At 41.0% G+C, this 27490-nt stretch overlaps 1 protein-coding gene across 3 annotated transcripts in view; it reads left to right on the top strand.

Annotated features, from left to right (window-relative positions):
• Window positions 1–27238, top strand: part of si:ch211-183d21.1 (uncharacterized) — a 28084-nt gene extending 846 nt beyond the window's left edge. The window contains exons 2-14 of one of the 3 annotated variants that reach the window (XM_057322647.1): window positions 1368–2240; window positions 2615–2795; window positions 2868–3007; window positions 12330–12580; window positions 12738–13040; window positions 13119–13398; window positions 13670–13787; window positions 14159–14322; window positions 16373–16447; window positions 16558–16704; window positions 16798–16894; window positions 17066–17161; window positions 26972–27238. In XM_057322647.1, the coding sequence (XP_057178630.1) occupies window positions 1400–2240; window positions 2615–2795; window positions 2868–3007; window positions 12330–12580; window positions 12738–13040; window positions 13119–13398; window positions 13670–13787; window positions 14159–14322; window positions 16373–16447; window positions 16558–16704; window positions 16798–16894; window positions 17066–17129 (2661 nt within the window). In that variant the 5' untranslated portion in view covers window positions 1368–1399 and the 3' untranslated portion in view covers window positions 17130–17161; window positions 26972–27238. Of the gene's footprint in view, window positions 1–1367; window positions 2241–2614; window positions 2796–2867; window positions 3008–12329; window positions 12581–12737; window positions 13041–13118; window positions 13399–13669; window positions 13788–14158; window positions 14323–16372; window positions 16448–16557; window positions 16705–16797; window positions 16895–17065; window positions 18266–26968 lie in introns of those variants that run through there. The other 2 variants (XM_057322645.1, XM_057322644.1) reach the window with 2 other exon arrangements.
• Window positions 27239–27490: the final 252 nt, after the last annotated feature.

Genomic DNA, 27490 nt, shown 5'->3' with positions numbered 1-27490 from the left:
AAACATTCCTGTAAAATTAGCCAAAGGCTATTTTTCATCCGTAGTCCCTGGACAAAATGTTACAAGTCACCCTAAAGAACATTTAATTAAAAATACATGCTAGAAAATTTCATAATTACACAATACAAATCATACAGTAGTCTATTGAAAACAATATAGAATCAATTTAAAAAAATGCAAACAAAATACAAACAATAATAGGATAGCTAGCAGATATAAGATTCTAGTGTTGACAAATCTGAGTACTAATCAACCAATTTTTCAATTCAACCTTAAATAAAGTTTATTAAAAAAATTAAATGTTTAATATATGTATATAGTAAGTGTCTTTGATCCTGGTTGTAATATAAAATCTCTCTAGTTCACTCTTTTATTAGCACTTGTGTAGGGGGTCTGTTCTTTATAGTCTCTAGAGACAAATGAATGTAATATAGAAAGCAGTTAACAATCCTTTAATCTGACTTGTGTTGTTTTGACATGTTATTGATATCTTTCAACGCGTGTGCTGGCCTCAATATGATGATATGTGTCACAACTAGAGGTGTAACAATGTATCTCTTGACCTTATACAGATTTACTATATGTATCTATATGTTTAACATTATAACATCGGTTTAATCCTGTTGGTTGAGCAGGTAACACATGACCTTCGTCAACATATAATGTTAGGTTTAATTTTGTGTTTTTACTGCTCCAAGAAGCTCTCTCTTAGCTTTCATAAATGATCTTCTATCTTCTATTCAAACTTCAATTTTCTAACCTATTCAGTTTTTATACATTTACATACAAAAAGTTGAACCATGAATGTTGTCAATTCTTTAACGGAATAACAACATTTTGTGATCGTGTACCCTGCATTGTGTATCGAATTGTGAGCTGAATGTACCATTACCAAAGAAATGAACATATTGTAGAGCTAGGACGATATTTTTGTAATATGACGACTGTTTAATTGTTGAGCTGCTAACACCTAACACGTCAAATAAATGTCAAGAAGTTTGTAAGTTAGCTTTCTTAATTCAAATTTTTTGTAAAAATGTATTTTTATTTTTCAGATTTACTCAGTTTGCAATAACAAGGGTCAGTTAAACTTTGAATGTTGTCAATTCTGTAAGAAGTTTTATGCACAACAACAACAACACCAACAACAACAAAAAAAAACGTTATTGAAAATTGTTTATGGTTTGAAAATTAATCTTATTTGATTTTCAGATTTTTATTTTTTCAATTTCTTAAACATATCACAAAACTTCTGTATTGTGAACACAGTATGGTATATTGGATTGAATCATGATGTTATGGTAACAAAACATTTGAAAGGATGTGGAATAATTGTTTGGTTAGTAACTGTTTTTGTTCCCCCACAGGACCGTTTGAGCCCCCCTGTGTTTATTATGGTATGCTGAGAGACAGGGCAGCAGCCATGCGTGGGAGTTTGCTGTTTTTGGTGTGTGTGCTGTTCATGTGTGTTATGGACGAGACGTCGGCGTGTCTCATCATCAGCGAGGTGAACTGTGATAACCCCAGCCTGGACACTCAGGAGTTTGTCGAGTTGTACTACGAGGGTACGAATCCCACTTCTCTGGATGGGTACACGCTGGTATTCTACAACGGCAACGGAGACTTCGCTTACCGCATCATCGACCTCACCGGGCATCAGACAGACCAGCGAGGCTACTTTTTAGTTGGATCCTCCGAACTGACGCCCCGCCCTGCCATCTCTCTCCCGCCCAACTTGATTCAAAACGGACCGGATGCCATCGCGCTCTACGGGCCCAACTGGGCACCAGTTCTTGTGAACGGACAGGTTTCAGGAGTGGGTTTGTTGGATGCAGTGGTATACACTTCCCGTAAATCCGCAGGGGGTGCCGATGGGCTCGCGTCAGTTCTGACTCCAGGCTCGGTCCCGTACGTGGAGGATGACAAGGCTCTGGAGGGCGACGAATCTATTCAGCGCTGCTGGCAGTCCAACAACCTCTGGACGTATCACACTGGACCACCGACTCCTGGATGGGTCAATCATTGCCCGGCGCCAACCCCCGGCCTCGTGTGGATCAATGAGGTTGACCTCGGTGGACCAGACAAACAGGGAATGGTAGAACTTAATGTCGGCGTGGCATCAGGAACCTTTTCTGTGGTACTTTATGACATCAGCACTGATCTTATTAGCACAAGTGTGGAGTTGAGCGTGAAACAGGCCGGGATCTTTACTGTGTCTGTGGATACTAGCCGTTTGTCAAGTGAGGCTTGTGAAACCATTTTTTATTCACCCGACCTGTATTTGACTCTTTCTTCAGTGAAACACAAAAGAATATATTTTGAGAAATGTCTCCGTGGTTTTGTGTTCATACAATGGAGGTCAATGGAGCTCAGTGTTGTTTGGTTATCAACATTCTTCAAAATATCTTCTTTTGTGTTCTGCAGAAGAAAGAAAGTCATACAGGTTTGGAATGGCATGACGTTGAGCAAATGGTGAAAGAGTTTCCATTTTTGAATGAACCGTCCCTTTACACCCATTTAAAGGAACAGTGCATCCAGAAAATCACAATATATACTGTAGCATTTACAGTTATCAGCTGTGACCTTTTAATGTCAAATCTATTTAATCTTTCAGTGCAACAAAGTGCAGGTCTGGCCGTTTATAAAGGCCCGGCATCAAACTTTCAGAAGGACGGCACCCTCAGCCCCCAGCAACCAATCGATGCCTTTGTTCTTAGCGACACCACGAACATGCCCAGTGACAACCTCACAGAGATGCTGATTCCTGGGAGGAAACCAGTAATAGTCTCAGAAGGGTAATCTGTGTGTTTATGCACTGCTGATGTAGTTTTTGTATGTTTATTCACACGTGTGTTTTCACCCTGCAGTTTTCAGACATCGGGATTCTCCAGCAGCCGCTGCGGCGTTGCAGAATGGACGAGAGATCCGGGTCTGTTTGTAAAGAGACCCCCGAGTCACGGAAAACCCAACGACTGCTCTTGGTTTCAGACCTGTCCACGTAACATCAGTAGGTGTCTTTTTAGTTCTTTCAAAGCAAAACAGCATTTTTTTATTACATAGATAATTTGGGTCTGATACATCTTTACAATATTTACACTAGGGTTGCACAATATTGATGAAAAGTATGATAAATGAATTGCTAAATGAATCGATAATGCTTGACGTTTGTAAAATCAGTTCAATTATATTAATTGAAGAACTAAAAATGATCATACATATATTTTTCATTCTTTTTGAAACAACAAAAACATTGGTCTTTCCTTCTGGCCAGCTTCTATGGCTAGCAGTCCAAATCTGAATTTTGTGCTATGAATGATTGCAAAAAGTACTTTAGATGATCATAGAGTTCAAACTGAAACGGTTTTCCACAAATGTGATTTGAATAGGATTTCAAACCATATATTAATGTAGCTCAAAAACAATTTGTAATTTTTTTTTTTTTTGCTGTTCACACTTGCTGAACATGATCAGATTTCAATCGGATATGCAGAAAAATCTGATTTCGACTGACAGTCTGAACATAGCCTAAGCTGTCTGCATTCAGCACTTTGATTCAATTTTGTAGTGTTAAAAATCATTATTATTGCAAGAAATATAAAAATAGTTTCAAACCATAGATATTTGCATATTGCGATATTCACATTGTCAATATTCCAGTAATTGTATTATTATTATTATGTTGCAGCCATAATCTACAGTACTTGTTGCCCCAATTTGACTTTTTTATAAAAAAATAACATCTTATAATGTCTATTACAGGGGAATAATTATTTGATCCCCTGCTGATTTTGTAAGTTTGCCTGCTTACAAAGAAATGAAGGGTCTATAATTTTTATGGTAGGTTTATTTTAATTGATAGAGACAGAATATATAAAAAATCAGGGGAAAAATGTTAAATAAAGGTTATAAATTTACATGTAGTCATTTAGCAGACGCTTTTACCCAAAGCGACTTAAAGAGAGTTCAGGGAGCAATAAGCGATATGTCATACAGGAGCAGAGCAGTGCAGTGTTGGCTTGCTCACCGGGAGACTGCATTTATTTATTTATTTATTCATTAGATATTATTTATTATAATGATCTTGCTTGGTCTATAAACACCATGCACTGTGCTGTGTTTTACCTTTCTGTGTTTTTCTAATTTGCTCCTGTAAAGCTGCTTTGGAACAATGCACATTGTGAAAAGCGCTATATAAATAAAAAAATTGAATTCAATTGAATTCAATAATACAATAGGTGCTAATACAAAGTTACTAGTTTAAACAAAAGCTAGACCAATACCTGTTGAGAGAAAGAGAGAGGGTTAGTTTTTTTATTTTATTATTTTCATTTGTCTGTCAATTATTAGTTTAGTTTATTTTATTTATTTATAAAGCACATTTAAAAACAACAGGAGTTGCAACCAAAGTGCTGTACAACAAATATAAAACAAAATTAAAGACATACCCGATCAGTCTAGACAAAACAAAGGGATAAATAAAATTTTACACCCTCAAACAGAATTAAAACATACAGAATAGAAATGGGTTTTCAAAGCAGATTTAAATAGGGAAATAGAAGAAGAAGATCTTATGTGGAGGGGAAGACTGTTCCAGAGCCTAGGAGCTGCCACCGCAAAAGCCCGATCGCCTTTCGTTTTAAGACGTGAACGAGGGACTGAGAGAAGAGATTGACTAGACGACCGAAGAGATCTAGAGGTGGAATGCGGAATGAGGAGACTACAGATATACTGGGTAGCATAACCATGTAAAGCTTTAAAAACAAAGAGCAAAATCTTAAAATCAACACAAAACTGAACCGGGAGCCAGTGTAGAGAGGCAAGAACCGGGGTAATGTGCTCACGTTTTTTAGTGCCAGTCAATAATCTTGCTGCCGCATTTTGCACCAATTTCAATCGGTTCAAAGATGATTTAGGCAGACCCAGATAAAGTGAGTTACAGTAATCCAACCTTGAAGTTATAAACGCATGAATTACAGTTTGAAGGTCCTTCGTGGATAGCATCCTTTTGATTTTAGCTATTGATCTTAATTGAAAGAAACTGCTTTTCACAACAGAACTAATCTGCTTATCAAAAGACAACACAGAATCAAAGACAACGCCAAGGTTTCTGACATGATCACGCGCATTTGGTGACAGAGAGCCAAGCTGCTTGACAATGCCGGAGGACACCGCCGTAGGACCAAAAACAATTATTTCAGTTTTATCATTATTTAATTGTAAAAAATTAATGTCCATCCAGCATTTAATGTCCTGAAGACATGCAAACAGAGTATACAAAGAACAATTATCGTTTTTGACAGGAAAATAAAGTTGAGTGTCATCGGCATAGAGATGATATGTTAATTTGTGTTTCTGAAAAAAATAACCGAGTGGAAGCATATATAAAGAGAAAAGGAGAGGACCCAGAATAGAGCCCTGTGGAACACCGTAGGAAGTTTTAGCCCGGGATGAAAAACAGTTCCCCAAATTCACAGCAAAAGATCTGTCCTTAAGGTAGGAAGCAAACCAGTTAAGCACAGATGCCTGAAAGCCAGCTACTTGATTAGGTCTTCGAAGAAGGATGTCATGATCTATTGTATCAAATGCTGCACTTAAATCAAGCATGATTAAGATACTGCAAGAACCAGAGTCAAGGGAAAGTAAAACATCATTAGTAACCTTCAACAGGGCAGATTCAGTACTATGAAATTCTCTGAACCCAGACTGAAATTTATCAAACATTTTAAAAGTACTCAAGTAAGATGAAATCTGAGAATAAACACATTTTTCCAAAACTTTTGAGATAAAAGATAATTTAGATATGGGTCTATAGTTATTCAGATTATGCTGATCGAAGATGATGCTTTTTTAGCAGTGGTTGAACTATAGCATGTTTAAACGAGGCTGGTACAATTCCATTTTGTTGAGTTATTGATAATAGCAGTGACAACTGGACTTAAGGCTGGAAAAACCTCTTTGAAAATCTGCGAAGGCAGAACATCGGAATGACAGAATGAGGGCTTCATACCAAGAACGATGTCATATAGCTGTGAAGGGGAGATGGGTTGAAAAAGAGATAGAGAGCTCCAATGAGAAGCCAAATCTAGAGGAATATTATTTTGAAATACTATGTTAGACCTATTACACTCAACTTTATGATTAAAATGTTGTAAGAACCTTTCACACAGTAGAGAATTCTAATGAAGCACTAGGAACCGGATTTAACAAGGCATTAATTGTATTAAAAAGTATCTTCGGCCTATCAGCATTTTGTACAATTATATCAGACATGTATTTCCTCTGAGCTTCCTTTGCGGCACTCTGATACCGTTTTAAACAATCTCTAAAAATTTCAAATGATATAAGAAGTTGAGCAGAAGGTGAGCAGTGGACAGCCCCTCCATGACACCCTGACGGATCTGACGGAGAGGTAGGATTTGAACCAGCAGAGAGGAGTGCCTGAGATTCCTAGAGATGACAGGGTTGCTAGCCGTATCTGGTGATTGACAGTGTCAAACACTGCAGATAGGTCTAGCAGAATCAGGACCGAGGATTTAGATTTCACCTTGGCTAGCCGCAGTGCTTCTGTGACCGATAGCAGTGCAGTTTCAGTGGAGTGGTTTGTTTTGAAACCAGACTGCTTGTCATCCAGTAGTTTATTCTGGGAAAGGTAGGAAGACACCTGGTTGAAAACTGCCCTTTCAAGTGTTTTTGCAATAAACGGGAGGAGAGAGACAGGTCTGTAACTGTCGGGATTAGAGGGGTCCAATGCAGGTTTCTTAAGTGGGGGCGTGACCTGGGCCTGTTTGAATGTGGATGGAAAAGTGCCAGTGAGCAAGGAGGTGTTGATGATGTGTGTGAGTGTGCTGGATGTGGCCTGAAGGAGATGGGAGGGGATTGGGTCAAGGGGACAGGTAGTGGGGTGGCTGGAGAGAAGTCTGGTGACTTCAGTGTCAGTCAGTGGGGCGAAAGAGGTGAGTTCAATGTTTGAAGTGAGGGTAGTGTGTACCGAGGTCTGAGGTGCTGGGAATTGTTTGCTGATGGATGATGTTTTCTCAGTGAAAAATACAGTGAAGTCCTCCACAGTCAAAGCTGAAGTGGGCGGGCGAGGAGGGGGGCAAAGAAGAGAGTTAAATGTCTTAAAAAGCTGCCGAGTGTTAGGTGCATTGCTCACCTTGGCAGTATAGAAAGACGTTTTAGCTGTGGTAACACTAGCAGAGAAAGAGGAGAGTAGTGACCCTTAGGTCAGCGGATTCTTGGTATTGCGCCATTTCCTTTCAGCAGCCCTGAGTGTACTCCGTTGTTCACGGAGGATGTCAGACAACCAAGGGCAATAGGGGGTGGCGCGAGCTGGTCTGGAGGACAGAGGACAAAGGTTATCTAGACAGGATGTAAGTGTTGAGCATAAGGTGTCAGTGGCAGTGTCAACATCTAGAGATGCAAAGTTGGATGGAAGAGAGGATGTCACTTTAGCAGAGAGGGTGCTAGGGGAGAGAGAGCGAAGGTTCCGTCTAAAAAAAACGGGTGGTGGTGTAGGTGTAGTGCATGTAGGAAGGAGCATGTTGAAAGTGATGCATGCAGAAATGTGAAGAGGTGTGACTTTAATGTTATCTGTGATGAAGTTACGGGTGTAGATGAGATCAAGCTCGTTTCCTGATCTGTGAGTACCGGCTGTGGCGAGGCGCGTGAGGTCGAACGAGGCGGTGAGGGTGTGGAAGTCAGAAGCATAGGGTTTCTCCAGGTGGATGCTGAAGTCCCCAAAGACTACAAGAGGGCCGCCGTCCTCCGGGAATGATGAGAGCAGCACACCTAACTCTTCAATGAAGTTGTGAAGAGGACCTGGGGGGTGATAAACCACAACAACGCTGAGCTGAATGGGAGAAGTGATATTAACAGCGTGGTATTCAATTGAATAGTTGTTGCATAGGGAAGAAAGTGTGGAATATTTCCAATTATTGTTGATAAGCAAACCTGTGCCTCCTCCTCTTCCAGTTTGGCGGGGAGAGTGAGAGAAAGAGTAGTTTGTGGAGAGAGCAGCGGGTGTGGCTGAGTCTTCAGGACGAATCCATGTCTCAGTAAGACCTAGAATGTGAATCTCAGACTGGCTAGCAAAAGCATGGATGAAGTCAGTCTTGTTCACAGCTGACTGACAGTTCCAGAGACCCATAGAGAGAGACAGAGGTGTAGAAGGGGAGGTGTGAATGGGATGCATGTGAAAGTGAGCGTGTCGTGCCTTGCGTCTTGGGTGAGAACACTGTCTGCGGTGGAGTACAGGAATAAACTTGAAACACATGATGTTAGTATACAGTTAAATGAAAGCAAAGGAATGTTAAATATACTAATGTGCCTTGCCGGTGCAATTGATTTGCATTTCAGTCAGTGAAATAAGTATTTGACCCTTGGGCAAAACATAACTTTGTACTTGGTGGAGAACCCCTTGTTGGCAATCACAGAGGTAAGACATTTCTGATAGTTGCTCACCAGGTTTGCACATGTGTCAGGAGACATTTTAGTCCACTCCTCTTTAAATTTTGGCTGTCGTTTTAGCCTCCTTTACAGATGTTCTATAGGACTATAGGGTCTAGAGACTGGCTAGGACATGTAATGTGCTTCTCCTTAAGCCACTCTTTGGTTGTCTTGGCAATATGTTTTGGGTCTTTGTCATGTTAAAGGCACATCAACGACCCATCTTCAGTGAACTAGTTAAGGGGAGGAGGTTCTCGTCCAAGATTTTACGGTACATGGGCCCGTCCCTCAGCCCCTCAATGCGGTGAAGTCATCCTGTACCCGTAGCAGAGAAAAAGCCCTAAAGCATAATGTTTCCAACACTGTGCTTCTCTGTAGGGATGGTGTTCTTGGGCTCATAGTCAGCATTTCTCTGCCTTCAAACGCAGGTGTCAATTTTGGCCTCGCAGCACTTTCGCCAAAGCCTTTTCTGAATCAACTTGATGTTCTTTGTCAAACTTCAGACGAGCCAGGCAGGCATTCTTGGGCAGGAGGACCTTGCGGGTGCTTCAGGATTTCAATCTATTGTGGCATAGCGTGTTACCAATGGTTTGCTTGCTAACTGTGGTCCCAACTGTCTTGAAATCATTAACAAGCTTCTTCCGTGTAGTTCTGGGCTGATCTTTAACCTTTCTCATGATCATCTTTACCCCATTAGGTAAATCTTGCAGGGAGCTTCAGACCAAGGCCATTTGATAGTAATTTTTGTATTTCTTCTATTTCCAAATAATCGCACAAACAGTTGTCTCCTTCTCACCAAGCTTCTGTCTGTAGCCTATTCAAGGTTTGTGCAGGTCTCCAATTTTGTCCCTGACATCCTTTGAAACCTATTTAGTCTTGATCATGGTGGTGGAAAAGTTGAAATGGAAGATACAGATTCTGTTGGCAGGCATCTTTTACAAGCTGACTTAGAAAATCCCAGAAAATCGCCCAAAAATTGCCAGACTGCCTTCTGTGTGAACGCAAGCGCATCCCAGATAAATCCGAAAAGTGATTCCGGAAAGGGGACCTAGTAACATTAACGGGATCAGTCCCGGAAAGCCCCCTGTGTGAACGAAAGGCAGAAACAATGCCGTAAAAGCCATGTTGTGATGACACACATCTATAATAAATCGTAAATAATTTGGCTATGAAAACAAATATAGATAAGTGATTAACATTTGTTTGTTAGTAAATCAAAAACTAAAAAATAGTTCTACTATTTGTCTTTAGCTAAATCGCGGATGAATTCCAGAGTCCTAATCACCAAACTTAGGGTCAGATGTGAGAATAGCATTGTCTGCTTCTAAACAGTTTAAACTTGAAATTACTTTTATCAAAACTATTAACACGAAAATACACAGCGCTTCAATAAACTTGATCGCTTACCAACTTTACAACATGTGTGCACCTGCCGTGCTCGTGCTGTGCTGCGAAGCCCATGTGTTTCTGTGCAGACACTAGCCAGGTTTCCATCCAAAGTTGCGAATGAACTTATGCACAAAAATGGAATATCACATAAAACAATTTGCGAATAAGCACCGTTTCCATCCAATTAGTCAACCGTCACTTTCCTAATAAACTGCCACTAAATATAAGTAAGAAAAGTAAGAGAACCGTCTCATAGTGCAGTTACATGACTTTTTGGAGGAATTTATTCGGCAAATGGGTTTCCATCTCCCATTATTCGCATTAACCCTTTTTCGAAAAAAAATGAAAAACTACCTCAAGCAAGTGTAAAAACTTTTTTGCAAATGAAGGATTTTTAATTTGAAATTTGGCGTTTCCATCACTCATTTCTGACAAAATGCAAATAAAATCAGAGTGATAGAAACCCGCAGTTAACAGACTAACTCCAAACTTTCACCCGCACATTTATGTGCTGCTTTTTCTCAACAAAAACATTGTAAATATAAACATGATGATCATATACCGACATATATATAGTGTTTATGAGTTTTTAGAGCATTATGTGCAATATGCTTTAGGCCCTATTAACTGGTTTATTTCATTTGATCTGCGCGATCTTATTCCGAAATGGTTACAAAATCTAAATGCTAAAAAACTTTTCTAAAACTTTGTTTTAAAAAACGATAAACTTATTTTTAAACTCACATTTTTGTACATTATATTACTGAAAAATTATTATACTGTGCATTTTGTATTGCATTAGGCTATGTTGCAAAAATACTGGCTAATTTTAACTTCGCAGCATTCCGTTATATTTTTTAATTAAGGCTGTGTAAATTTGCACTGAACAATCGTCTTTTATTTGTTTTCATATGACATTTTATATTTAACTTATATTTAGCTTAATCTCGTTGGGCTAGCCTACCTTGCGTTCTTGTGCCTCTTCGTTTTTCTGCATTTACCAATAAAATTACGGTTAGGGTCAAAATTGACATCTTTGTCATTCGCAAAAGGCAACAATATATGCTACAGAATAATAAACAAAAAAGAGATATTATTTAGGCCTATTTGGCAGTAAATAAAGGAAGGCAGTAATAATAACAAATTGCGCTATTTAGCCACCTAAAAACACTGCAAGGAAATATCTTTCACCTTGATCAACTCTATTTTCATGACCAAAAAAAATGCACATAACATTACATTGCAGTATATTCCGTCACGTGTTTTTACGGGATCTTCACGGGGTGTGTGTGAACGCACACGCACAGATTCCGGAAAATCACTGGCAGTGTGAATGAACGAAATCTAACGATCCCGGGACAAATTCCTGGACACATTTTCTGTGTATTTTCCCGGATCTCTGTGTGAAAAGGGCTTTAAAATCACAGGACAAATCTGTGGTCCATATAGACACATAACCATTCTGTGGAGCCAGAATTCTTGCTGGTTAAAAGTAATCCCTGCGGCTTCTTTCGATGTATTAATGACGTTTTATTTACAGTAAGCGAATCGATCGAACTGTGCAAGAAACTGAACATTATTTACAACATTATAACTGGTAATGCACAGTTTGCAAAACTGCAAAACTGCATCCAATCGCATATGTTCCCTACACACTTATAGAGATGGACAATTTTATCTCATGATATAGCCGTTTGGTTGACACTTGGCGAACAGAGTGATAAGAATTTTAATATTTCTCCATATCTCGGACGAGCCTTCGTATTGTGTCCCTTTCCTGCAGTGACTTTCAAGCGCGCAAAACCACCGTTTGATACACGCCCTGCCTGCCGCACACGTTCGTCCTCCTCCATGACTGAACTAAATTGGCGGCAGATGTCTTGAAATCTGTGTGACGGAAGTTTTCTATGCGCGATTTGAGTGGACGGGGTCATGTGACGGGACTGATTATTCTGCTTAGCCAATCACATGAAGATTAAACATATAAAGTAGCGACGACAATGTGAGGAAAAATAGCGCATTAAAAGTACCGATACAGCACTAAAAATGTTCTCAAGTAAAAGTAAACTACTGTACTGTACTGTACTGTAAAGTACACTGTTTTTAAACAACTTTAAAAAGTACATTTCCTGAAAAAAACACTCAATTACAGTAATTTGAGTAGTTGCAATTCGTTACTTTACACCACTGCTGGTTGGTAGGGGATCAAATACTTATTTCACTGACTGAAATGCAGATCAATTTATAACCTTTATATACATTTTTTCCCCTGATTTTTTGGTTGATATTCGGTTTCAGTTAAAATAAACCTACCATAAAAATGATAGACCCTTCATTTCTTTGTAAGCAGGCAAACTTACAAAATCAGCAGGGGATCAAATCATTATTTCCCTCCCTGTATATATCAACCTAAAATTCCAAACAGTTTCCAAAAATGCATTTGAAAGAATTTAGTCCCATGATGTTTTTTTTCCACATCTGTCTCTTTATTTCAGCCTCTTACACGTCAGGCTCGGGGCGGAGTCAGCCTTCCTTTCACAGCTCTGAAGATTTTCTGATCAGTGAGATCAACACGGATTCGCCGGGTCCGGCAGAGGATGAGGAGTTCATCGAGCTGTGGCATCCGTCCGGCTCGCGTATGTTCCTGGACTTCATCTGGCTGGTGATGATCAACGGACAGACGGGAGAAATTTATTACGAGCTGGAGCTGAATGAATACTACACTGATGAGGACGGATTCTTCCTGGTGAGCAACGACTAGATGCTGGCACGTCAAAAGTAGAAAGAAATGCAGGAAATATTTTGTTGTCAGAAGCATTAAAAAGTTGCAATGTGGTTAATCTGATCAGCGCAGAATATACATATAAAACTTCATTGTTGTCATTTTGAATGTGCTTTCTCAGATTGGCAGCGATAACGTCGGCGCAGACATCACAATCCCAGCAAACACCATTCAGAACGGACCTGACGCCATAGCGTTGTACCGCAGCGAGTCTCCGCCCTCCAAACAGAATCAGCCTATTCCACGGGACGGTTTGTTGGACGCGGTCGTTTACCGCGCTCGCGGGTCTGATAAAAAAACAGCGGAGCTCACAGAAGCTTTAACACCGGGACAGCTCCCCCTGCTGGAGGATATCAACGCCTCACCTGGCGATGAGAGCCTGTCCCGCTGTGGAACTGACAGACTCAATCTTAGTGCTTACAGGGTGAGGTCATCTTTCAGATCGGAGAGTTTGTGGTGTCTTAAAGCATGTCATGTGAACATTCACCTTCTGAATCCACAGGTTTCTGCTCCCACGCCGAGGAAACAGAACGGCTGTCCCCCCGAACCCACTATAGCCCCGGGCCTAGATAGTGTCTTCATCAATGAAGTGGGCAGGATCTGTGCAGCTAACCAATCCCTGGGAAGATTTTTTGTCGAGTTGATGGGTCCGCCGTTGATTAATCTGCAAGGATTTGTTTTGGTTTTTGTTAAAAAAGGAAATAAAAAGTTTTCCGTCTCACTGAAAATGGCCAGCATGGGAAAAGATGGACTGTATCTAGTGGACAATGTCTTTGGAGCAGGTGAGCGTGTACATTTTGGAATGAAAAGATTGAACATGAGAGTGAGTTAAAAAGTAATAACCCCCACAGATAAATCAGTTATAATATTCCTTACGAAAAATGGGTGTCACATGGTGACTTTGTCAGCTCAAGTTGACTCTGACTGGAAGAAAGTGAAGATCATTACTGCGAATAAAGAACATAAATATACCAAAACTGGAAACTGTGAACAAAACTGTGATATATAGATGCAAGTACAAATGTTTGCGTGTTTCTCTTTTTGTCTCGGCAGATCTCAGATCAGTGGTGTTGTGTTTTGAAGCGTCGGGGTCAGGTGTTTGTGAGAGTGACTCGTTAGAAACATATCGCTACGACTTTAAAGACGAAGAGAAGTTATGTGAAACAAACAGGTACGCCAGTTTCACAATTGTTTGAACCTTTTTTAATGGGGCAGTCGTGGCCTAATGGTTAGAGAGTTGGACTCGTGACCAGAAGGTTGCCGGTTCGATTCCCAGGACCGGCGGGCAACGACTGAGGTGCCCTTGAACAAGGCACCTTACCCCTACTTGCTCCCCGGGCGCTGCAGTGATAGTTGCCCACTGCTCCGGGTGTACGTGTGTTCACCACTTGCTGTGCGTGTGTTCACTACTCTCTGGATGGGTTAAATGCAGAGGTCACATTTCGGGTCACCATAGCTGACTAATAGGTCACTTTCACTTTTTTGTAAAGATCTCCTGCTGTTTTCACACACATACCTGTGTGTTTGTTTTTGCGTGTGTAGGTTGGATTCTGCATCTCGCTGTGCGTCGGTCACACAGAATGTTTCCTGGATTTATTCTCAAGCGACTCCACGTCTGCCAAACCTGTGCCCAAGTCCTTCATTCTCCACCTCGCTGGATCTGTGCATACCATCAGAAGAGAAAAACTGGAAGGGAAATTCAGGAAGTATGTTGAAGTACAGTGTAGTACTGCCAACCCTGTCGGCGTTCTCATAAATCTAAACCACAAAAACACATTCTTAATCTTTGACCTTCTCACCGCAGGACATCAACTTCTCCAAATGATCTACTGTGTGTGAACTTCTCTCTTGTGTCACACACGTGCACGCTTATATATGTACACACACATTCACATATGTTCAGACTAAGTTGTTTAGAACAGGGGTTCCCAAACTTCCCCCAAAATAACAGTGCCAGGGACTCAAGACCCCCACTATCCTCGGAGGTGGGTAAAGTATACAAACATTGCCCGCAACTGCACACATGCGTTAATTAGGTCTATCCAAACTCGCGCATAATGACAACACAGTCGAACATGATATGACTTTATAGTTATTTACTCATTATTTAACTTGTTGTTATACATAAACTATGAACTATTACTACAGATGGTTGAATTTAATCAAACGGATTCGAGTGCTGATGGATGTGCCTCTTTTCGTACCTGAGGACGATGGCTTCTCCGCACTCCTCTGCTGGGCTCCCTGCGTTGTCTTTGGTCAACATAAACATTTCATTTCGACAATAAAAATATCCTATATGTAAAGCCAGAAAAAGAATCTGCGTACAGAAATGGGAATGTTTAACATGGTGCTGTAAATTGACTTGCTGCTCCTAACCTAATGCGGTTGCTAATGTGACGTCATCACCTCGGGGGTCAGGATCGAGAGGGAGGAAATTCCAAAGGCTGAAGGCTTTTTATTTGCATGGCAACTTAACTAACATTTTAATATTTTGTTACACTTATTGATTAAATACGCTATTCCTAATAATACAAAAAAAATATTTCTGGAAACCATCTTGCGACCCCACCCTTGCTGCCTTGCGACCCCCTGGGGGGTGCCGACCCCTACTTTGGGAACCACTGGTTTAGAAAATATCAAAATATCGTGATCGTTTGCAATAACTGATGCATTTTAATCAGGGCTGTAACGATTCACTCAGCTCACGACGGTGCGATTTACTCACGATTGAAACAAATTAGAAATTAACAACTTCCCTTGCATTATTTCTTAAATGCTTCACATTTCTTTGTATAATAAAATTATGTTTTATTTCAAATAACAAAATTAAACTGCAATTTTATAACAAATTAATAATAGAAAAAGTCTCTTTAATGTAAACAAACTAATACTGTCTGTGCTTTTCTTGGATTTTTTTGCATTTAAGAAATATCATCATGTCCACATTTAGGTTTGCAGTGAACATGGCGGCCCCTGTTGTTCAAAAAATGTATTGCGATTCAGTTCACACCTCAACCGATTTGAATCGTCACACATCGTCACACATTATAATCGATTTTCAACCGGCTCACGGTGAATCGTTACATCCCTAATTTTAATATGGTTGTGTGTTATGTCTAGTAGTTTATGTTGATGATTCAGAGAGAGAGAGAGAGAGATGCTTTCTTTCCTAGAAAGAATGTAAACCCTGTGTGTTTTATCATTTGATTTTACAAAAGCATTATTGTACAGCATATTATTCAAGTTCTCACATGTCGCATTTAGGTTTAATATTGTGCCGTCGTAGTTCACACACTGTTTGTGTCAAAGGGAACCGGGATTTTTGTTGTTAGTTGAGCTGTTGGTATCTATGGGTTTCTTTCAAGATTTAATCCGGTAATTTGGGACGAGGTTGTTGTGTAACCGTTGTGACGCATGCACAAACTTGTGCCTGACACACACCCAAAGAAATGATACCGCATAAGATACAGTCCATCACTCACACTGTTTGACTGGCGGTCGCGTCCTGCACTTTTATCTCTTTTTTTGCGTCCGATGAAACCGTCTATATGGAGGCACAGAGAGAGTTTGTTTACAATATTACAATATATGTATTACTAGCACAATATCAATAATCATGGTTTTTAATATCACAGTTATTGTCAATACCGATGTATCGTGACACGCCTAACGTCGACACAGTTGTATTTTATAATAGATGTCTATATGTGTCATCTCATGTGCTCATCTTACATCTCCTTTAATTTTTCCAAGATTGCACCAGGGATGATGTTGCTGTTGAATTAGAGAAGTTATGTAACTGTGGAATTTCAGCTTTACATCTCCAAGGTGAGACGCATCAAACACGTTAAGAGGAATATCCACAAATACATTTGCACAAAATTACACTCCGGTCACACGTATACATTTATGAATCTTATCTTATTTTGGTGATTCAGGTGTAAATGTGTCCTGTGAGTCAGGCATTATGCATGCCCACGGGCCTGCTGCTTCTATTTCTGACCACCAGAGGGAGCAGGTCAATGAAATACTCAAAACCAAAGATCTGTCTTGTTCTGCTGCACAGGATCAACAGGTTCATGGAGGTACACACCACACACACACACACACACACAACGACCGGCTTACATGAGCCCAACAGAAGTCAAATCTATCAAAAACTGTCTGTGTATATCCAGCAGGGTCATCTGTCGGCCTGCAGGTGGGGCTCATGCTCATAGCGGTTCTGCTGTTTGGATTCGGTGCAGCTGTGTTTGTCTACCTGTACAAGAGAAGGTGAGGCGGTGTCATGGTCATGAGGATCAATATTTTATTTTAATACTTCTAAAAAGATGTTTTCTGTGGAACATTAGGGATTAGGGAAAGGGATGTTTTTATTTTTCTGTGCTCCATTAAAGCACATAAAAATGTGGGATTATGACCATGGTTTTCTTTTTCTTTTGGCAGACGACCTGCTGATTATCTCTCAATGCAGATGAGTGAACAACCCGAGATGCCATTAGAGCTCTAGTTCATTTGCTTCTGTGTGTGTGTGCAGAGCTGGTTAGTAACTGATTAAAATCAAGTACTTTTAATTGAATTACTTTACATTTTAAAATACTCTTAATCAGAGTACAGTTACTATTTTATTACTGATTACATGACAGATAGATTACATTACATGCTACTTTTTATTTTTTGTTTAGCCTACCACTTTTACTGTTAAGACAACCAACCAACCCACGATAGTGAGTCTAACATGTTTTTGTTGACAAGCATTTATGTTCGCTGTGTATTGTGCAAGCACAGTGTTAACTTCACAATCTAGCAACAATGCATGTTTTGCGCGATTAGTGCAAATCACAACATTCATTGCGAAACTGAAACTGTGTGTGTGTGTGTGTGTGTGTGTGTTTGTTTCTTTGTTTATAAAGGTTAGGCAATATTTACATTCCAAGAATTGTCTTAATGTGTTTAGGAACAATGTTGTATTTTTTAAATGTGTAAATTGTTGTTTGTCATGTTTTTAATTCAGTTCATGCATACTTTCGCTGAAGGACTTCTAGCGGCGTCACACACGTACAATGTTATAGATAACGCTGCTTAAATCTTTTGTGCAAACCATTGACTTCAGAAATCAACAAATGAATAAGATATGCAATAACATTTTTAGATATGTAAAACGTTGATCTTTATGAATAGTGATAAACCTTTGTTTAGGGCATCAGACTCAACCTTTCACTGTAACGCATTGTTTTTGCGTGTTTACGGATTAACTTTTATGTATCATCTGTACTTTGAAGTTGTTGTAATGTGTTCTCAGGTTTATCAGATCAATGTTTTGGAAGAGAGTCCACAGAACGGTTAGTCTCAGTAGTTTTACTCGTGGACTGGTTATCTTCTTGACTTTGAATTGTAGGGTATAGCCACAGCTTCCACGCTTGACCGGCAGTGAGAAGTCTAGACAAAACAGAAAAGCCCAGGAAATAAAGAGTGAAAGGCTGTTCTGTGTTTTTGCCAGAATAGAAATAAATTTGGCGTGTGTTCTATCATATGGTTGACGTTTTTATCTTGTAGAGAAATTTAATTTTAATTGTCAGTTGTTTGTTGCTCTTTGTCGATTTGTAAATTTTGTAAAATACAATCAAAATAAAAGACGAATGTGGAGGTCTTTACATAATTTATATATATATATATATATATAATAGGAAAGCTTTCGATTGTCTTTAAGATAAACTCTGAACCACATTCAGTATTTATAGCCTTTCTATAGAAAGCTGTCTCTCTATGTCAGGAAATAATATAACAAGCAAAACAGGAACAAAAACTGACTACACTAAACTGACAAGGACTAAACACAACACTTGACAAGACTACAATAAACTAACACTAAACTAGACTTACTTGACTATGGTAATATCCAAGGTAAGACAGAACGTACAAGGTACATAGCCACAGAAGCACAACGAACGAGCACAGGACAATGAACACGAGGGAATTTTATAGGGAGACAAACAAAGGATAATTAACAAGGGAACAGGTGTAGGGGATGAAACACTGATGGAAAGCTAACGAGGAACGAGAGGGCGGGAACAGAGACGTGGACTGGAGAGAGAGTATGTAAGGCCAAAAGGGTCAAAATCTCTCTCTCCACATATAACCTTAGACTTTGTCATGACTCTGCCACGAGATCAAGAATAGACATGTCATGATGAGGCAGAATCATGACACTCTGCCATGAACCAGTCCTCCTCAGACCGAACTTTGACAATCTCTTTACAGTGCAGACAGATGCATCGCAACAGGGCGATGGAGCTGTTCTCCTGCAAGAGGAACAAGGCCAACTCAAGCCAGTCATCTACATCAGTAGAAAACTCCTGCCCAGAGAGATAAACTATTCTACTGTTGAAAAGGAGTGTTTGGCTGTTAAGTGGGCTTTGGACTCTTTTTTTAAATACTATTTGATTGGGTGCAAATTCAGGCTGGAGACAGACCACCAAGCATTGGCCTGGTTAGGTCGTATGATGGATACGAATGCTCGAATCACTAGGTGGTTCTTGGCCATACAGCCATTTGACTTTAAGAGCCTTTATAGATCAGGTTCGCAAAATTTCACTGTGGACTTTCTCTCAAGGACACCACGAGTGGTGTCTGGATAGGGAGGGGCAATGTCAGAGATCCTGTGATGAGAGACTCTTATGTTGACATAGACTTTGTCTTAAGCTGGATTTACACACGCTACAACATACATACATTACATACATCTCCGATATGCGCATAAATTACATCAGTTAACGCAGAAATGTTTGTAATCCTATCGATGTGTTATTGTTGGATGCTATCTGTTGTGTAATCCTGTTTTAGACATTCCAAGTAAAATGTTTATTAGTTTGTTACGCATTCATGAAGAATATGGTTAAGAAATAAGCACAACAACAAGTTTGCATGTTAAGGTTTATTTCTTGGGTTTCATATTTCAAACATTCTGTTCTCCTATTTTCCAAAACCTCTTGTCCATTCTCACGCTGTGTTCATGATTTCCCCGCACATTCATTTGAAATAACTCTGAGACACAAAGCTGATGAATCTACTCAAATGGAAACCCTCTTCTTAAACAAAGTCTTACTTCTGTATTTCTACTGAAAACATCAGGAGAGCCATTTTAGTCAAGACAATGATTAGCTTGGATTATTTTAATGACAGTTGAGTCAATGACTTGGATTTTGTCTTAAAATGTCTGTTTTATTGTAGCCTACTTAACATTTCATATAAACCAAACCAATGAAACAAACATGCTATTCACCAAACAGCTACAAAGGTAGAAATACCATATTTATTATGTTCTGTCTTCTGTAGAACACAGAAGATATTTTGAAGAATACTGGTCACCAAACAACACTGAACCCCATTTACTTCCATTGTATAGACACAAAACCAATGAGACATTACTCAAAATATCTTCTTTTGTGTTCCAATGAAGAAATAATCTTATACAGGTTTTATACAACATGAGGGTGAATAAATTACGACAGAATTTTTATTTTTGCATGAACTATCCCTTTAAGCGCTCATATAACTCTTTTGGCACACAATTATAAAGTGGAGCCCAGAAGTTTCACCACATTTTTTTCTTTAATAAAATGAACAGGTTTTAGAATTGCAGGCAGCATTGAAGGGGTTAACACGGGGTTTATTAACAAATAAAACACAAAACAAGAACACACACAGGGTTAAAACAGTAACAACAGTTAAACAGAGACAAAGACTAACTAAACACTAGACCAGTGGTCACCAACCCTGCTCCTGGAGATTGACCGTCCTGAAGATTTCAGCTTTAACCCCAATCAAACACACCTGAATTATCTAATCAAGGTGTTCAGGTTTGCTTGATAATTACAGACAGGTGTGCTGAAGCAGGGTTGGAGCTGCAGTCTGCAGGACGGTCGATCTCCAGGAACAGGGTTGGTGACCACTGCACTAGACTAACCAACAATAGACATGAACTAAACTCAACACTTACTAAGACAAGACGGAAGAATCCACAACAGGAACACAAGCATGAGGACCAGGTATACACACCATGAAAACACAAGCACAGAAGCACACCATCAATACACAACGAATGAGCACAAGACAATAGACACAAGGGCTTTTTAAAGGGAAATACAAACGAGGGATGATAACACAGGGAAGGTGACGGGCAGGTGACAAGGATCAAACACTAAGGGGAAGCTAACGAGGGAACGAGAGGGCGGGGCTTAAAGACGTGACACCAGAGAGTATATGGAAGGCCAAGTGGGCCAAAACTGCTTCTCTCCACATTAAACAGGGGACCCTGCAGTGATTCTGCCACTAGATCAAGAAAGACATGACAAGATGAGGCAGAATCATGACAGCAGAGTGCATCTTTCAAGTCTCTAAAATCATTTTCACACTCAGTCCATAACATGTTGTTCGGTTATTTCTGGTTAGGTTCGTTAGGGCTATTGCCCTGGCTGAGAAGTTTGGAATAAACTTCCTGTACCAGCCAACAGTCCAAGAAAAGATCTGACCTGTTTTTTTGTCACAGTCCGCTCAGCTCCCTTGATGGCCTCCACCTTCCCCTCTTGAGGTCGGATCAGTCCTTGACCCAACACAAAACCAAGATATTGGGTTTCTGATTTGGCTAGGGTACACTTGTCAGGGCGGATGGTCAATCCTGCATTCTTGATACGCAACAATATTTCCTTAAGATGCTTAAGGTAATCTTCCCAGGTATTACTGAAGATTATGATGTCATCAAGGTAAGCTGCAGCATAGTCATCTGTACCATGTAGAATCTGATCCATCATCCTTTGAAAGGTAGCAGGAGCTCCATGAAGGCCAAATGGAAGGACATTAAACTGGAAGTGGCCAAATGTTGTTTTGAAGGCAGTAAACTCCTTACATTCCGGTTTCAATGGTCTAATGTACTTAGCTCTTACAAGCCTTTCCACTAGTTCGTCCACACGTGGCATTGGGTAAGGATCAAATTTGCTGATGCTGTTCAGCTTTCTGAAGTCCAAACAAAACCTCAATGTACCATCTTTCTAGGGCACCAGCACTATGGGGCTGCTCCATTCACTCGATGACGGTTCGATGACAGAGAGTTGTTGCATAATTTGTAATTCCTTTTTCATTACGGGTAGCAGTTTCTCAGGAACACGGTACACCGGCTGGCGGAAGGGACTTGGATTCTTGAGGACAATGGAATGATGTACCATCTCCGATCTGCCAGGAATGTCCAAGAAGAGTTTATCGGGTAGGTTAGGGGAACGGAATACGACAACCTCCCCCAAGGCTTTCACTGTAGTTTGGTTTAGGAGGCTGAAGAAAAGGCACAGGCCGACGCATGTTTTTTGAAAGTGTCGCAGGACCCCTAACTACCGTTGCTTTCACTGTTATTCATACCCGCTGACCGAGACTGGCCGCCAACCCTATCGAAGTGTTGTAGTTCACCCTCCCCTTCCCAGGAGGCAACTCCCCATTGGCACGACTCGCCAAGTATCACCTCGACCCACTGAAAAACTCTATAAAACTCTAAGCCCGCGTTAAACTGTCACCCGTAATCGAGAAAGGCAGCCAGGACCATAGTAAATCTGTGTGGTCCTCCAGCGAACGGTCTCCCTGCTCCAAACAGAGGAGCTGGACGGTTGGGGGAACCATCTGGAAAAAAGGAAAAAAGAGGAAAAAAGGTAGGTAAAATCGGTCGGTAGCAACACATCTGAAAAGAGCACTGCGAGGAACCCTATCATCAAGAGGGTATCCACCTAGGTGCTGGAGGAAGGGCGGTACCTGCCGAGGGGAAGACACAGGGTTTACCAACTCGGAAACTAAGCCTGTGGGACTAAAACTATGTATGGGGCTGCTGAAAGAGGAGTCCACAACGTACACCGCATCTAGCCCGGTCACAAGGGTCTGCCTGATACTAGGGTCGAACAGTCATGAGTAGCCCAACCAGTAGCTTTACACAGGGCTCGACATAAAGGACTGCCCGACAGCATGGGACCAGCATGGGAGAATCTCGGGCAAGTTGAGAGAACTGTCACTTGCCCGATCGAGCCAGTTCTGTATTGTCATGGAAAATTATAATTTGAAAATTTTTAAGACTTGCCTATTTAAATAATCCCAAGAAGATGCAAAAGAGGACTGGATTCGGTTCTCACGTGCTGTTTCAGATACACGCGTGGCCGGAATGCTGCATCAGACAATTCTCATTCACGTCTTCTTACTCTTAATCAGACATATCGCCACAAAATTATGCCAAAATACCAATATTACCAAGTATCCTTGTAAAAAGTAATAAATTACGTTTTACGGGAACAGAACGCATGTGGAAACAAAATGCTTGTGTTACATTATATTAGATCTGTGCATCTCTTTAAGGGGCAGCAGCATAATAAACGTCTCAGTTTTGTTCATCAAACAACAAAGAACGAAGACAAACAACACTCACTGCTCTTTACAGATTAAATTATAACTTTAGTAAGGTTGAATCAATATTATATAAAATACATTATTTAATTTCTGTACCTGATAACTACTATTATTAGACCAACCTAAAACTGAAATGCACTGATTATTCGTATGTTTGCTTTATTACATTTATCTGTGCTATTACACATACTTTGATTACTTGATCTTATTTTATTACTTACTGATTAGTTGTCTTCAACAGTATTTAAAAATTTGAGTTCTAGACTAATAGTTTTTATGGTATCATACCCTTATTTATTAAGATTGCACAGGTAAAAAAAAAAACTAGATATTATTTAATACTTGTGGTGGGGCCAGTGACAATTTTGGCAGGGCCAGTAAAAACTGGAATCACTTGCCCGACCGGCCCAGTAGAAAAAATCCTTAGCGTTGAGCCCTGTTTACATATGTCTGCTTGCGAGCCTCCCTTTGCCAACGCCCAAGAGGAGGCAATACCTCTGGTAGAGTGTGCCCTGACCAGAAGAGGATGTGGCAGGTCCTGCGCTTGGTATGCCAAATTAATGACATCTACAATCCAATGCGAGAGCCTCTGTTTGGAGACAGCCTTCCCCTTCTGCTGTCCCCCAAAGCAGACAAAAAGCTGTTCCAAGCGACTAAAGCTCCCAGTACGGTCCATGTAAATGCAGAATGCACGAACGGGTTAGAACAAAGTACCATGAGGGTTGGGTCCTTCCCGACAGGAAGGACTCGAAAGGTTACCACCTGAAAGAAGTGGTGGGAAATTTGGGCACATAACCGGGACGGGGTCTCAACACGATGTGTGAGAACTCCGGCCCAAATTCTAGACACTCACACAGGCTGACAGAATGTGCCTGAAGGTCCCTCTTCAGAGAAGTCAGTGCCACCTGAAGGGCCGTTTTCTGGGCGAGAACAGCCAGATCAGCTGATTCCAGTGGCTCGAATGGGGCCCTGTGTTGGCCCTCCAGGACCATATTCAGGTCTCATGAGGGTATAGAAGCAGGCCTACAAGGGTTCAATCTCCTGGTTGCTGTGAGGAACCTAACAATTAGGCCGTGCAGGTGGTAGACCCACTAGATCTTCTGCATCGTGTCCAGAGACCAGACATGGAGATTCCACAGATCCGGTCTGGGGTGCTGGATTATGCTCTGATCCCGAGTAAAAAGGTGCTGGCTCAGGGGAATCTGCCAAGCAGTGGCTGACGCTAAGCGCATAATGTCTGAGAACCACACCTGGTTGGGCCAATAGGGAGCAGCCAGGAGAATCTGTTCTGCTTCCTTCTGGAGTACCAGTGCAAGGTGGCTCACTGGGGGAAACACATACTTGCAGAGATGACGGGGCCAGCTGTGCGCCAAAGCATCTGCGCCGAGGGGAGCCTCGGTCAGGGTGTACCACAATGGGCAATGGGTGTTCTCCAGGAAGGCAAACAGGTCCACCTGGGCTTCCCCGAAGGTGTACCAAATCAGCTGAACTACCCGAGAGTGGAGTCTCCATTCCACCCGTATCGTCTTTTGCCGTGAGAGTGCATTCGCCGCATGGTTGAGGTGACCCGGGATATGAACGGCTCGCAGGGATTTGATGCTCTGCAGACTCCAAAGGAGGAGAGTACACCCCCCTGATGATTGATGTATGCTACTGTAGGCGTATTTTCTGACCGGATCAATACATGCTTGCCCTGAATTAACGGTAAGAACCTTTCAGGGCAAGAAGCTCTGTCAGAAGCTCCAGGCTGTTGATATGCCAACGCAGCTGGGGCCCCGTCCAGAGGCAACGGCACCCCAGCCCGTGCTTGAGGCCTAGCTTTTAACTCTAACCCTAAGGCACCACAACTCATCTCAAGATCTGCCCTAAGGGCATCCCTGACCTCAGGAAGTGCAGATCTGACCACAGACTGAATGTTTGAAGGCACCTGAGGGTGACCATCACTCGAAATTTGCCCGGTCGCCAGGCATGCCTCGAGACACGATCGTGCAGCCAGTGCTGGAGCAGTCTCATATCAAAATCAAATCAAATCCCTTTATTGTCACTCAACCATATACACAAGTGCAACAGTAGGTGAAAAACTTGGATGCAGTTCCAACCAACATGGCATGTATAATGTGAAGAGCAGAGGCCCTAAGACTGAGCCCTTTGGTACACCGTACTGGACTTGCGATTTGCGTGACACCTCATTGTTTATTGCTACAAATTGAAAACGGTCGGATAAATAAGATTTAAACCATTCTTAATTGATGTCATTCCTTTGGAGGAAGGAGCATAATTGAGTTGAAACTACTTTTTCCAGAACTTTAGATATGAAAGGTATATTCGATATAGGCCTGTAGTTCCCTAGTTCTCTAGGGTCGAGTTGGGGTTTTTTGACAAGGGGCCTTATATGCTTTAGGCACATGTCCTAATGTCAGAGATGAGTTAATAATACCAAGAATAGGATCTATAATTTCTGGGAGCATCTCTTTCAGTAGATTTGTAGGTATAGGGTCTAGCATGCATGTTGTTGATTTAGATGATCTAATGATTTTAGACCGCTCATCTTGATCTACGGTATAACATAATTGCATTATCTCCTTAAGGGCACTGTAGTTAGTTTGTTCAGCGGGTTTCACTTCTGATTGCATTGTTATAATTTTTTCTCTAATATCTTGGATTTTATTTGTGAAGTAGTTCATAAATTCATCACTGTTATGCTGATATACAGGATCAGAAGTCACCGACGATTTCTTTTTTGTTAATTTAGCCACAGTGTTAAATAAAAACCTAGGGTTGTTCTGGTTTTCTTCTATTAGAGATGAAAAGTAGGCGGATCTAGAAGTTTTTAGGGCTTTCCTGTATTTTCGAATACTATCCTTCCATGCTGTACGAAATACCTCTAATTTAGTTTTCTTAAAGTTGCGCTCCATTTTTCGGGCCACTTTCTTTAGAGCCTGAGTGTGTTCATTATACCACGGTGTGGGACTGCCATTTTTAATCTTCTTTAAACGTAGAGGAGCAACTGTGTCTAGCATTACTGAGAAGGTGGAATTACAATTTTCAGTGTTAGTGTCAAGATCTTCAACGTTTTTCTCATGCTAGCGATTTGAGACAATTCGGGCAGATTATCGAGAAACGCATGTTTGGTAGTTGAAGTTATTGTTCTACCATATTTGTAACAATGAGTTTTATTTGCAGCCGTATGCCAGTGAAGTAAACATAATACCAGATAATGATCCGAAATGTCTTCACTCTGCTGAAGGATTTTAACGTCGTCCACATTTATTCCGTAAGACAGTATTAAATTTAAAGTATGATTCTACATCTGTAACGTTATCTACATGGATGTTAAAGTCACCAACGACAAGGACTCTATCTGCGGCCAGTACTAGTTCTGATAAGAACCCACCAAATTCTTTAATAAAATCTGTGTGGTGCCCTGGAGGCCTATATTGTTACGGTCTGGTCGGGTCATCATCTGGCACGGGGATTGTTTTGTTTTTTGTCGAGCACATGGCTGTCACCGAGCTTCGGCTGGCCTCGTGCTTGTGTCTGCGTCATTCACCCCACCCTCGTGTTTCCGTATGACTTCCCCTGCACTGGTGTTTTTCCACTCCGTGTTCACACGCCTGTTGGCACTTCACTCATTAGACATCATCGTTTCCTTAATTACTCCACACCTGAGTATGATCTCCTCGTTACGTTCTCTTTATAATTCCCTCTGTGTTTGTTGTCCAGTGTCTGTTCATTGTAGATTTTTTCTGCCCACACTGCCCCAGGGGATGCTGCGGCTCTCCTGTTGAAGTTATTTCTTGTTTAGTGTTTTCTCACCTGAGAGACTCTACCATAGTCTAGTCTTGTCTTGCTTCATGGAATATATGCTTACCTTCCTTGCTCTCCTCGCTTCTCCTTCTGCTCTGTCTCCTCCAGCAGCTTGCATCAGCGCTCCGGTCAGTGGTCATCGCAGTCAGTTGTCTTCTTGGGAGAACTCACCAACTACTTCTCCAGGCGCAGCTTTTCACCTCTCAGTCAACGCGGACTCCGAGTCGAGTGAGGCCACCAGGCGCTACCGCCCATCTCTCAGCACCGGCAGCCCATCCTTGACTCTCCGTGCTGTCTCTCTGCTTCTCCAAAGGGAAACGCTCATGACCTGTATATTTCTCTGCCTTTGTCAGTGACTAATAAAGACTCTGTTTTTTCCCCCGCACTTGGGTCTCCCGTGGTTCTGTCATGACATATATACAATAGCTAGAATAAGTTTAAAAAATGTTTTATCCTTAGTATTAGGTGTTGAAACATGAAGTACCATGACTTCAAAATAATTATATTTAGATTTCTGGGAAATGCTAAAATAGTTATTTTAAAGTGCTGCGACACCTCCCCCTCTGCCTTTTAGACGAGGCTCGTGTTTATAATAATAATCTTGGGGGACAGATTCATTTAAAGTAATAT

The sequence above is a fragment of the Triplophysa rosa genome, linkage group LG23 (genome assembly GCF_024868665.1).
Source record: "Triplophysa rosa linkage group LG23, Trosa_1v2, whole genome shotgun sequence".
Classification (NCBI taxonomy): Eukaryota; Metazoa; Chordata; class Actinopteri; order Cypriniformes; family Nemacheilidae; genus Triplophysa; species Triplophysa rosa.
The sequence above is the reverse complement of the archived record's forward strand: the minus strand, read 5'-3'. Positions and strand labels throughout refer to the sequence as shown.